At 39.4% G+C, this 13,859-nt stretch overlaps 1 protein-coding gene across 2 annotated transcripts in view; it reads right to left on the bottom strand.

The window, feature by feature from the left end:
- Positions 1-6,509: 6,509 nt before the first annotated feature.
- LOC140242122 (uncharacterized) overlaps positions 6,510-13,859 on the bottom strand; it is an 84,331-nt gene continuing 76,981 nt past the window's right edge. For both annotated transcript variants that reach the window (XM_072321886.1, XM_072321887.1), the window contains exon 6: positions 6,510-10,980. In XM_072321886.1, the coding sequence (XP_072177987.1) occupies positions 9,415-10,980 (1,566 nt within the window). In that variant the 3' untranslated portion in view covers positions 6,510-9,414. The remainder of the gene's footprint in view (positions 10,981-13,859) is intronic.

Consider the following 13,859-nt stretch of genomic DNA (forward strand, 5'->3'; position numbering starts at 1 on the left):
AAATTACAGCTAATGAGATCTTTAACACAAAACAAGGAACTTGATGAAATCTAAACAAACTAGGCAACTAGACAACAAAACGCACACAAACACACATACACACACACACACACGCACACGTACACGCACACACACACACACACACACGACCTAAACATACAATATTGGATACAATCAATATTCAATAGAAACGTATCAATTGTTTTAGGGATCTGGATACTGTTAACCATTGTACAATATACAAATAATGACTGCTATGAGGGGCACAGTTAAAATTATGGGCCCAAGGTGATGTGAAAACCATAACCATGCCCGAAGCGAAGCTGAGGGCATAGTTATGGTTTTCACATCACCGAGGGCCTACATAATTTTAACTGTGCCCCGAATATCAAGCTGTCATTATTTGTTTCATATACCGAAAATATAGATTCCGAAATATAGATATCGAAAATATAGATTCTAGTCTCTTTTACAGCACTCGTAATCAACGCTGATCGACAGCGCGGCGGTCGTATCATTGGTGCGTACATATGAGTGATCTATGTGTACGGGGTTGCGACTGTCTCCAAACCTATTAACAGGGCACAGTTGATTCTATGCCCCGGGCACAGTAAATCATGACGTCATTTTGATCAACAAGGCAAGTGCCAAATTGTGTCTCGCCCATTCGCGTACAAGGAATTAATATTTTTTATAACTCCCAGAAGTTAATTGACCTGCTTATGACCTTTGACCTTGTGGTGACCTTCAACACCCCAAGCTACATTTACCATCCAGGTTTGGTCACAAACGGACAAAGGGATCAAAAGTAGTGAGCCATAATCGAAACGTGCCATAAAAACATACCATTGGGCCCTAAAAATTTGTTGACCCCTTTCTGTGACCTTCGACCTTGTGATGACCCTTAACTCCCCAAGGGACATCTACCATCCAAGTTTGGTCACAAACGGACATAGGGATCAAAAGTTATGAGCCACAATCAAAATGCGCCCTAAAAACATAACATTGGGCCCTAAAAGTTTGTTGACCCCTGTCTGTGACCTTTGACCTTGTGACGACCTTCACCTCCCCAAGGGACATCTTCCATCCAAGTTTGGTCACAAACGGACAAAGGGATTAAAAGTTATGAGCCATAAACGAAATGCGCCCTAAAAGCTTAACATTGGGCCCTAAAAGTTCGTTGACCCGTCTGTGACCTTTGACCTTGTGGTTACCTTCAACTTCCCAAGAGACATCTACCATCATCCAAGTTTGATTGCCATTGTAGCAACATGTGCCGAGTTACGTGTGATAAGGGAGTCTTGCAAGTAAACTTTAACGTATGACCTCAAATGACCTTTGACCTTATCATGTGACCTCTTACTGCACCATAACATGAAGGTACCCCCAGTGCATCCATCACCCAAGTATGATTGCCATTACAGCAACATGTGTCGAGTTACGTGTGATAAGAGTCTTGCAAGTAAACTTTAACGTATGACCTCAAATGACCTTTGACCTTATCCTGTGACCTCCAACGGCACCATAACATGAAGGTCCCCCTAGTGCATCTATGACCTAAGTTAGGTTGTAATCCAAGCAACTTATGTGAAGTTATTTGTCAAAAGAGAGTCTTGCAGGTAAACTTTAACATAGAAAAGAGAGTCTTGCACATACTCTTTAATATATGACCTCAAATGACCTTTGACATCATCACATGACCTCCGACAACACCATAACATGAAGATACCTCTAGTGCTTCTATCACCCAAGTTTGGCTGCCATTGCTGTAACAGTTGCCAAGTTATGCATCATAAGAGAGTCTTGCAGGTAAACTTTAACATTTGTGACGGACGGACGACGGACGGACGACGGACGGACGACATTTGGATCCCTTAGTCTCGCCTTCACCTCCGGTGGGCGAGACAAAAATGGGGCACAGCTATTTTCATGACTCCACTTTTAACCAATCAGACGAGAGGAATCTATATAATCTATGAGGTATATAAATATTACTACATCTAGGATACAGCTTACTTGTCATTACATTATATACACACACCACATCTGTGTGCATTGCCTGTTGAAAATAATGGGGATGCTAACGGTGCAAAAGCTCAGCGAAATTCTTATTGGTGTCATTACTGTCGACCTACAAGAAATTGTTTTATTTTTCCGAAAATTCTTTGATCTGCAGTGTTTCTGTCTTGTAAACGAATGAAAACATAAACATAGGCCGATACTATAGCATTTACATGAGTTACTATGTTGATGTGTATCTATAATATTTTATATATACAGTTGAACCTCTATTATCCGGCCTCCCTTTATCCGGATCTCTCTATTATCCGGACGCAATCTCGCCGTGATTTTTTTTTATAATAATTACGGGAAGAAAGGGGGATTCCCAACTCCTTGAGAACTCCTACCCAAACACACATGAATTACATATTACTTCCAATATGATTAACATACATTGCATCAAATTTCCTTCCAAAGCTTACCTTCAAGGACATTTCAACATCCTGAAACATCCCCAAATGTAACAATGAAAAGGTTGCAGTATACACATTACTACATGTGGTACTACAATGGGCTACATCAGTACATGTGTATGTATATGTACATGTATAAAGCATTGAGTCTCCCGTATCCGGCCAAATCCCTTATCCGGATGAGCCCCGGTCCCGACTTGTCCGGATACGAGAGGTTCAACTGTATACTTCTTTTTTTTTTTCAGCCATATTCCTCATGAAAGGCCCTCAGTCAAATCATTTGGAAATAATGTTTCTTCATTTATATATATATATATATATATATATATATATATATATATATATATATATATATATATATATACATGTATATACTATGGCTATGATAATCTTTCTACTGTTTTTCTCCAGACAACTTGGATACAATATGATTAACAAAAGACAATAGAGAGAAACATGCAAGTTATGCTTTGTCTAGGGGTAGGTGCATCCCTGTGTCTTCTGTTAATCATTTTAGTACTTTGGCAATGATTGACAGATGAGGTCACTGGCTGAATCTCTGTCGGAAGTTGTTTCTTTTTTTTTTTGTGTGGGTGTATCCAAGTAATCTGAAGAAAAATAGTGAAAACATTATCATACAATATATTAAGATACTCTTTTGATAATGTAATTGATGATCAGGGTGTAATACATCAACACAGGTCAACGTGCATTTGCACTGCACACTTCCTTTAACACATAGAAATATAATACGGATACTTTCATTGACTCTTTGTCTCAAATCATGTTTATTTGAAACGCTGAATGGCAGCAAGTCACAAGTTTAGAAAATAACATGTCAAGGTTATTGGGAGAACTCTATGACACATGAGTAGGTAAAAAAACAAATTTAGTAAAACAATATCATCTCGTAAAATTGTCGATAAATAGGACTGACAATAGTCACCTCTAGCACAGTACACTGTCTAAAGTAAGTGGCATAAATTGTGCTGTTATAATAGAGACTCTTAGATGATGGCATGGTAATTTCTTCCCTTCATTTTGCCTGCTTTTATGGGAGTATAGAATTTGCTGGTGGCTCTACAGAGCACAAATCAGAAATTCAATTTAATTGCCACCAGACTCCTTCACTCAGAAAACACATGATCTGCTCAGTGTTGAAACTAACCACAGGCCAGCTAAACCTTACATGCAGTGGTATGTGATGTATTCCACCTTAGCTCTCAAGGTGTGAGAGCAGGTCGAAATATTAACAAATGATAGACTCCAGAATTTAGCTTGTGTGCTGCAACTTGGCACAAAGTACGGGAACAGAGCATCACTCAAACTTTTGTCTGCCTCGAAGCTTTGACTTCTGTTTACAGCGAAAAGCAAAAAGGTCATAAAACCAGTATTCTACCACACATCTGTTCACTCAATTCCCTTTATCTAATCTACCTTGATCAAACTTGCTGCAGTAATCAATCATTGATGAGGGAAATTAAATTTTACCTCAATACAAACTTTTTGGAATAACAATAATAATAATAATAATAACAAAAATAAAAAGGCTGTCAAGAGACTCCTTTGGGAATACACTGGCAAATCCCCAGTAAAAAGTCCAGAGTAATTTCCACACATATCAAATTCACTTTGGACTGATTTTGGAATGAGTCTACACAGAAATGTGTATGTCCTGATGCAACTACGCACATATCCTATGGAATAATTTGTTTTATGTGTACGATACTCTACATTCACTCAGTGAGACAATGACAAATAAAAACAAATAAAAGAACAAAATCTGTCATCTTCCAACAACACTCACGGTATGCCACATTGATAATTTGGTCAAATTAACAAATTATAAAAAGAAACCAGCTGGATAATGCATACTGTATATCTCAAACACACAAATCCATTAACTAGGTCTTTTTACTGATAATATCACTGTTCTCACATTACACTATAAATCTGTGGACTTCTAAGCATGTCACTGTGTCTGTCGAGTACGACTTTGTAGGCCCTATATAGTTGTGTGTCATTTCTATACATAATTTAGTGAGAGAGGTATATGATGAGATTTAAGGTAATTTGACAAAGTTACTTCAGTTGAATTCCTGATACCTCGAGTGGAAAGCTTGTCAAAAGATATTCACTTTACTCGACTTTTGTTTTTCTGGAAATGTTGAGCATGTTTCAGTCTAAATGGGAATATCCTCCGGCACCTTATCAATTTATCGCCTCAGTTTGTAAGTGCACAGAAATCATACTCTTTGGCAAGAGTGTTACTAAAAATCACCAACATGACCCCACACTGGGCAGTCTGAAATACTAGAGTGTGCAGTGGACTATTCCAAAAGTAACAGAGGATAAATAGCTCCTGCCATTATGCCAATACTGCAAGGTGTGCATTATTTGTTTTATGAAATAAGAGCCCATCACAACCAATCCCCCCCCCCCTGCATGTGTGTGTGTGTGTTGTGTCATTTGATGAGATCCTATATTTGATGTCCCTAATATCAATATACTGGCATGAGCACATCCCAGAGGTAGTCAAAAATACATTAGTATGTGCAGTTAAAAATACCTTGTCTGCTAATTTATAAAATAGATAGCCTATCATATTGTGCTGGATGGATGAAAGGGGTGTCAGGTCATGGGTGCACTGGTCATATACATTACATGATATGGCTCCAATCATTTCATGATGGCAAAAATGGTTAGTTTTTCATTTATCATAGATCTAAAAATTATTTGACGGTTCTATTGAATCTCTTTGTGACATTTTGCTTGCTATTTTTTCAAAGTGAGGTGTGTGAAAAGAGAGCAGTGGTTTTGTCTTGGATGGCTACACTGAATTTCTCAGCTCATTTACTTTTGCCAGTAGAAAATCATACACCATTTACACACATTGCTCTTTTTTTCAGAATGGTAACAAGAATACTATTAATACTGAACTCTTTAATATTATGTTTGCTGTCCTTACTATTAAACCAATATCTCATATTTGTGGAAAGCTACTCCTAGTGTAAAAAAAAAAGAAAAAAAAAGAGAGAAATATTTGATCACTCCTTATAAGGAAATGCACATGTTCACACCAGGCCTGATGACTTACTTTCTCTAATCATAATGTTTAAAACCAGAACGTGTGAACACGTTTTCACTCAATCTGCACACATGAGTTTGGGAAGAAGGCAGACATGGCGGGAGTTTGGCAGTGATCAAGCTCGCCTTTAATGCCATTGAGAGGAAATCACACTCTCCAGGAATGGTTCAAGTATTACATAACAGGTTGAACCACAGGAACACATACAACTTGCATTTGTCATCCACTGGTACATTCTTTGAAGCGGAGGACACGCCTCATGCGCTGTAGACAAAATGTAACAGCCGTGCAGTTGACGACAGAGTTACGTTCACTATTTCTGGTCATGCCATAGCTGACCAAAGTCCACAAAGTACTTCCTGTGAGTGACCATTACTGCAGACATCACATCCACTTATTGCTAGCTATAGCAAATAGTATATAATACATCTTTATTTACATATCATACATGGATATATAGAGAAAAACGAAAGTATGGTTTGTACATGATTGGTTCTGTCCAATAGTATAATATACATTGTTTAAAACAAAGCTTAATACAAAAGGTAAGTTGACTGCGCAAATCAAAATGATAGTAGTGAACATAGCTTGCTTTGCCATGCATAACTCACATAAACTTTAAATGCTATCAACAAGTGAAGTACACGGAGTAATCCCACAATAATGGAAGCAAAAGAAACATGATAATCATACTTTTGAATATGCATGTTTGATTGACATTGTACTGCGTTACTTTACACCATATCAGATTAGTTTAAATTGCTGAATTTACTCCTGATCTGAGAAATGAATGAATCATTCCAATATGCAGTCTAATGACACACATCATATAAGTCTGAATGTGGGACTGGGCATTTCTTAGCTTTCATATGACTTTCTCAGGCAACTTACAGCGTCACTTTTTTGTTGCTGTTCTCCCCCCCCCCCCCCCCCCAATTGAACTCTTCCTACAGCAAAGTTGCCCAAACTCTGACATTTGAACAATTAAAATGTGGAAAAATCTCACCCAGGATTGCATCTTTATCCCAGATGATGTCAAGCTAAACTCATCTTAAAAGCAGTCTGAAAGATGAAGACTATCTCCTGCTATCATTCTCTTCACAGTTTGCTTATTTCTAGCCCAAAAACCACCTTGGAGTTTGCCTCTATTCCATTATGACGTGGACCCAGCTTCCCTCGTACTCACACCAAACAATTTACATTGCAAGAGCTGAGTGCAGTGGAACCTTGCTATAAAGAGGTCAGATATAACAAAACTCTCTTATAACAAGGAGATTGTGCAGGTCCCAACTCTTTTATATTTCTTTGTTTTTGTACCCTGATATAGTGAGAACCCTGATATAACAATAAAATTGTCAAGGTCTTGAGGTCCTTGATACAAGAGGTTCCCCTATTATGATGTCAAGATTTGATTTTATGGATATTTGTGCAAACAGAAACATTACCAAAGCTCATACCCCTCCACATAAGGTTATCTCCCATTAAAATATATGAATTGCTTACCATTAAGCAATAAAACATTTAACAAATATAAAGAAATGGATACATGCCTGTGAGCCATAATACTGATAATACTTATCGTAGTATGTACATAAAACACTAACAGTTTACTTTTCTGATGTCTATGCTTTCACACCAACTCCCTTCACTTCAATATCCAAGACCACACACAACTCTTCTTCTGTCGCTATCTCGTCATTGATGAGGTAACATATATCATGGAAGAGCAAGAGGATGGAGGGAACGAATAAAAAGAAGACAAGAGAAAGGAGATACAGTGGACTCCCGTTATATCGAAGTCCTCGGGACCGGCAGTTTTCTTTCGTTATATTCAAATTTTGTTATAACCAAACAAATAAACAATAAGAATACATAGAGTGGATAATGTTGCGGCCCTAATTTTTACTTCGTTGTAACCGGAATTTTGTTATAATCGTGTTCGTTATGACGGGAGTGCACTATAATGAGAAGGAATACAGTGAGAGAGAAAATATGCTTGACCGTGATGTATTAAAACATGGAAAGGGCAAATACTTTAGCAAAGGGAAGAGATCAGAGAGTAGACTCGACAAAGAGATCAGAATGGTGGAAAAAAACAACAACAACAGAGGGCTGATGTCAAACGAATGAGATAATATCAAACAGTTTTGGAAGAAAGGAGATAGCAAATGTACTAACATGTCTGACAAGAAAGGTAAGATATGAAATATAAGACACGAAGTGCAAGAGAGACAAACAGCCACCAAGACTGACAATAGGACACATACACACACAGACAGACAAGCGGACACATTTGGTGAGGGTATGAAAGACAGAGGAAGAGAAAGAGAAAGACAAACAGACAGACAGACGGACACATATACCATAATCACTTGTACAGCTGTTCTGTGATATCGCCATTCAGGTTCTTTTCTATACACGAACCAAACTCTTAATACAGTACAAATTACCCACCATAACACCAATATTACCTGTGAAAAGAAAAAAAAAATCACAATTACTAGTGGTCTTTCAATACTGCTTGAGCACCATCACACAGAATTTACCCCATATCTGACATTGTCTATCGTGTATCCCGATTGGCTGAAGTGAAGCCATCACTTGCTTTACTGACCAATCAAATCCATTCTTCTTCTTGTTTGATAGAAAGCAAAATGAGCAATGGAAGACTGACTTTATACCCAAAACCTTGCATATGTGCATCCGAGCTCCAATAGCAAACTCTCTCCCACAATATACTATCACATATCTTATATATTTTGTCCTTTAACACTTGGAAGTTGCATATGAAAATAAATAAGTGAGCTGCTCTTGTTCTCACAGGTTCATAATTCTACTTTCAAAACGTTACCAAAGCTGCCTTACATGATGCATTACAAGTTAGTAGAGACCAAAACTTCACTACAAGTATCACTGCTAAAATTGATAGAACATGCACAATTACATGCACATAATACATTGATGCTACTTAGCTTGATTCAGACACGGTTATCCAAAACAAGAACACTGATACGCTTGCTTAACGATGGCAAAATCACATCAAACAACTCTTCATTTGTATTCATCAGTGTCATTCTGCTACTTGATAGACAAATATGGAAGGGCTTGAAGTTGCTCATTGCCTAAAAGAAAAGGGGCAACTAAAAAATTCAAGTTTGTGCTGAATGTGGTCCAAAAGTTGCGTATGGAAAAAAAAAAATCACTTTTGTTAATGCTACACAACCTCAACACCACTTTGCAGGTATGCCATATGCATTATTCATTTACTCATTTCACAACCGTTTTAACTTCTGCAATAATTCTCTACTTTACCATGCTCTGGTCGAGTAAACAACTTGCGAATCAGCATCATACTCAACTTTTTAACCAGTGTCATGAGGATACCGTTTTATCATATAGTCCTCATACTCAATACCAGAATGTCAAATCAATATGATCACAATGAAGAACATGAATTTTGGGAATCGTTCCACATGATATCAATATCAAAATGCAGACATGGAATCGCTTCTCCATCAGAATACACACATCATTTTCACAAGGTTTATGTACCTGCACATTAGGCACAAAGACACTATAACCTTCTGTTTTCTATATGCATCCTGCAACCATGATCCTTTGTAAGCTTGTCATAATCAAACAGTTCCTTCTCTAAGAGGCAATGAAATTTTGACAGAGAGAACATTTGTAATCTTTGACACTTGTCACCGATGATCCTCACATTTTACATTTGGAGGTAATCAGACTGTTCAGTTTGCTTAAAAGTCACTACGGAATGAACATTTTGTCCTACAACACAAGGTAAGGTCTGCCAGGAGAGAAGCATAAGTCCAGCTGTCATGTGACAGGCGGTCAGCACTGAATGACTTCCTCGCTGTCCAGCTCTTTGGTCAGCTGCTGGACTTCCTGTTCGAGTTTCTTGTTCTTCTGACACATCTGGACGTAGTTGAGTTGCAGCTGCTTCTGGTAGGCAATCACCCGGTGCTTCTCCTCCTGCCAAATGCTCTGCTCGTGCCGGAACTCCGCCGCCTGCTTCTCGCGCTCCTCCCGCAGGGTCGCGACCTCTTGCCGAAGGTCCGCCACCTCCTGCTGGAGCTGGCTGACCTGCCGCGGGTCGGTGCGGTCAAACTTGGGCTTGTCCGGCATCGACGGCACCATGGAGGACATCTTGGACAGGTTCATGTGGCTGGCCGACAAGTTTTTCACGCCCAGGGCGACACGACTGAGCTTCTCCTTCAGCCGGCCGTTCTCTTCATGAAGAGAAGTCACCTGGGATTCTAAGTGCTGCTTGGCAGCCCTTGCCCCGGACAACTCCCGGTCAAGGGACCCCGCCCGCCGACCATTCTCCGGGTTCTGCCGGTGCACCCTGTCCAGCTTAACCTTCAGGGCCGTTAGTTCAGCATCACGCTCACCGAGCTTGTCCCGGATGTAACTAATTTCGGCGTTACGCTGGTGCAGCTTCTCCTGACATGCCTTCAGCTCAGCCTCCTTCTTCTGTAGGATGGAGTTGGAGAGGGCAGCAGCGCTGTTCTTCTCCTGAGACTGCAGCAGCATCACCTGGTGCCTGGCCTGCTTCAGCTCGTGTTCCCGCTTTGCCAGCTTCGCCTGGAGCTCCTGCCGGTCCTGCTCCACCCTCCGTTGGGCGGGGCCGACTCTGGTTTCAATGCCGTTCCGCTCAACAAGCTTCCCGCGGTCGCGCACCCTCGTTTGCAGCCGCTTGACCTCGGCGTCCTTCTCCGCTATCCTTTTGTGCAGCCGAGCCGACTCCATGTCTTTCTCTGTCTGGAGCTGCTGCAGTTTCTCCACTGTCCTTTTAAGCTCATGCTCTATCACCTCCTGTGTCTTATTCACAGGGGAATTCCCTTCAATATTAACAATCTTTTTCTCCACTTTCTCCTCCTTGGAAGTGATTGTCTTGGTCAATTTCTCACTGACCTCTTTCAGGTAAGCCACCTCACACCTCTCCTGCGCCAACTCCTGCTCCTTCTTTTTGATCAGCGCCCCCAATCTATCAATTTCATCACCCTGACTCTTAACTCGCAGCATTAGACTGTCCCTTTGGTCAATGGCTTTCTTTGCTTCGGCTTTCACCTGGGCCAACTCTGTCTCCTTCTTACTCAACAGCTGCTGCTGTTCGTGGTGGCCTCGCTTGGTAGCCTGCAGCCGCGCCTTGTCCAGCTCAATTTGCAATCGCTTCACATTCTCCTTCTCGTACTGGAGTCCGTCCTTGCCCCGTTTGACCTCCCCCTCGAGCCGCTTGATCTCGTAGCGCTGGTTTGTGATCTCCTTCTGGCTCTCGGCTATCACTGCCTTCTGCTCCCCAGCATCCTTTAACTGGTCCCTGGCTTTGGAGAATTCTTTCTGCAGGTCATCCACCTTGGCTTTCAGCTGCTTTCTGTCCTGCTCCAGTTTGTAAATCTGGAAAAGAAACAAGGGGAATTTTGCATGAATTTTGCTTGAGAGGTATCAACAAAATGAACTGTAAACACACCTTAATTGTTACCCTCTGTTGCTTTAGTTTATACAGTATGTTAGTTACAAGTAATTACTATTCTTCATTTAATCCAACACTTAAAAAAAAAAAGAAGTGCAACAGGAGTCACAGCTTCCAACTTAGCACATATCCTACGTGTAGCTTTAAAAGCCCTCTCCCATAATGGAATGGATCTTTTTTTCTTTTTTTTTTAATGCTGAAGTTATAATCATATGGGTACAGATCTGTTATTTCTGTACCATCACATAAATGAAATGTTATAAAAGAAGACATGTTAAATGCATATAAAACAAGTTAGTAACTCATTTACTAAAGAGATAATCCTATCTGTGTCCGGAATTTTGAACAATGTATTCAACACTATGGAGTTTTTCATGTCAATTTAAACCCGCACTGAAAGCACTATAGGGGTAAAGAGGTTTAGCTCCTCTGACCCCTAAACCCACACTAGAACGAGGCTTTGATGCTCACCTTCAGGTCTTTAACCTCAAAAAATATTGAAGAAGGCATCCACATTTTTTTTTCCTTCTTAAATTTCCAGTAGAACTCCACAGTCATATTCTATTTAATAGCAGAAACTATAAAAAGACTGCAACCATAAAACTCAGGCTGTTGTTCCAACAGTGAAAAACAAAATCCCCACAAACATACCAGCACTGGGCAATAAGACATCTATCACTACTGATTTACGTCTAATAGACTCGTTTTCCAGGCAACCCATAAGTCTTAATCAGAAGCCCTGCAATACTGTCAAATCAGGTCACATGGTTTTATGATAATTTAATATCCTTTCTCCCTTAATGCCCGATGCTGGCAATTTTGGACCGTCATGCATCCAAGAACCAGATTAAGGCAGATGCTTATCAGATTTTAATGCATCTGGATATATTCATACTGCTGCCTAACGATTCTATCCAGTCTCATCTCATAATCCTGGGGAAAATTGAATGCTAACTGTACAGGGGTAACTGGCGGTTGGTTACTCGTGATACACAATGTGTAACTTGAGGGAGTTTGGGAATTGGCACCTGCACAACTCTTGTATGCAACTGTCTCTTCTATGGTTTCTCCTGGTGTTAATATATTTTTACTATCAACCTTTCAATACCAGTCCCACCCACACCTGGGCCAGTGCTGTGATGAAAATTGTCATAATTCAGAGTATAGAATTCACTACACATTCCCCTCCCCCTCCCCCCTGTGTGTGATGATGTAAAATCAACTGATTTTCAGAGACTGATTTCTCTGGGAAAAGAATACTTATGAAAATGAACTTATCGACATAATGCCTTAGCATAGCATTTGACCTGGTATCAAAACCAAAGACTTTGAAATGGGTCATAAGACTTCTATTCAAGAGCAAGGTAAACTTTTATGGGAAGAGTTGAGAGATAAGGTCTTAAAAAAATTGTCATCTCCGGAAAGGAGATTGGTTACAGCCTGATACTTTATAAGCACACCTGATACTTAACAAGCACAATCTACAAAGAGTCTGATTTCACATGGATAAAATCGGCACACTTGTTAATTTCTCCTCAAGGTAATGCACCAGGTACAAAACATAAATTGCTACTTGCTGCACTTTAAAGGGATGGTATGGTATTTGTTGAGGTGAGGATTCAGCTTTTAACTTTTTGCAAGATACTTGGAAATCACTTTATGAAATGTAAAACAGCATACAATTCTAAGAGGATTTGAAAGTTTATTTCATGAAAATCGGTTTGAAATGGCTGATATAAAAAAAAAAAACAAGGTAAAAACAAAAACATCGTAATAAAAGGTGGATTGCCCTTTTTTTTTGATATCTCAGCCATTTCGAAACCAAGTTTAATCAAATAAACTTTGAATTCCTCTTAGAACTATATGTTTTTATATTTCATAAGATGTTTCTCATTATCTCAAAAAATTAACATCAAAAGAAAATGGAAACCTGAAGCCCCATCTAAATCGAAACTGTACCATCCGTAAGGAAATAGATTCTTCGCTATTATGTACCATCAGAAGAAAACCTTTGCTCTAACATCACATCACAACCATATCTCACAAAGTGATGAGGCTGACACTTTGTAACATTCACCGCTTGCTGCTGCATGTGAGACAAAGTGACACGCTAACCGCAATCCCTCTGGATTACTTAATTTTGGGGGGAAATTGAGCATAATTGCCAATGAGGAAGAGTGCGATAAGGTTCCATCACATGTGTTGCTAGACGTGGTGTGTTTTTGTCAAAAAAGCAAATTGTGATTATAACAAAGAAAAGTTCACGTGATAGTTGAAGAGACAGGTAATCAAGACATACCCAATTGCTCATCGTGCAGGTGAATTAAGATCGACTTGTTTCATTTTACTCTTCAAAGACATTCAATTGAGGTTTCACCGGTCCTCTAGAAAGCCAACTTTAATTTGACTTGGTATTTGCTTACTGCATGTACTTACCTCCCTCACAAATAATTTAAAGGGATGGTGTAGTATTGGTTGAGGTCAGGATTTAGCTTTGAACTTTTTGCGAGATACTTAGAAATCCCTTCATGAGATGTTTAAGACCATACAATTCTAACAGTAAGTTTACTTGATGAAAATCAGTTTGAAATGGCTGAGATATCCAAAAACAAAGTAAAACAAAGAGATCCTAATAAATCCTTTTAAATCCTTTTTCTAGGATCGCTTTGTTTTGGATATCTCAGCCATTTCAAAACCAAGTTTCATCAAATAAATTGTGAATTCCTCTTAGAATTATCTGCTCTTTCACTTTTCAAACAAGATTTTTCATTATCTTGAAATATAATCATAAAATGGAAACATG

Source organism: Diadema setosum, chromosome 18 (assembly GCF_964275005.1).
Source record: "Diadema setosum chromosome 18, eeDiaSeto1, whole genome shotgun sequence".
In the NCBI taxonomy this organism is placed as follows: Eukaryota; Metazoa; Echinodermata; class Echinoidea; order Diadematoida; family Diadematidae; genus Diadema; species Diadema setosum.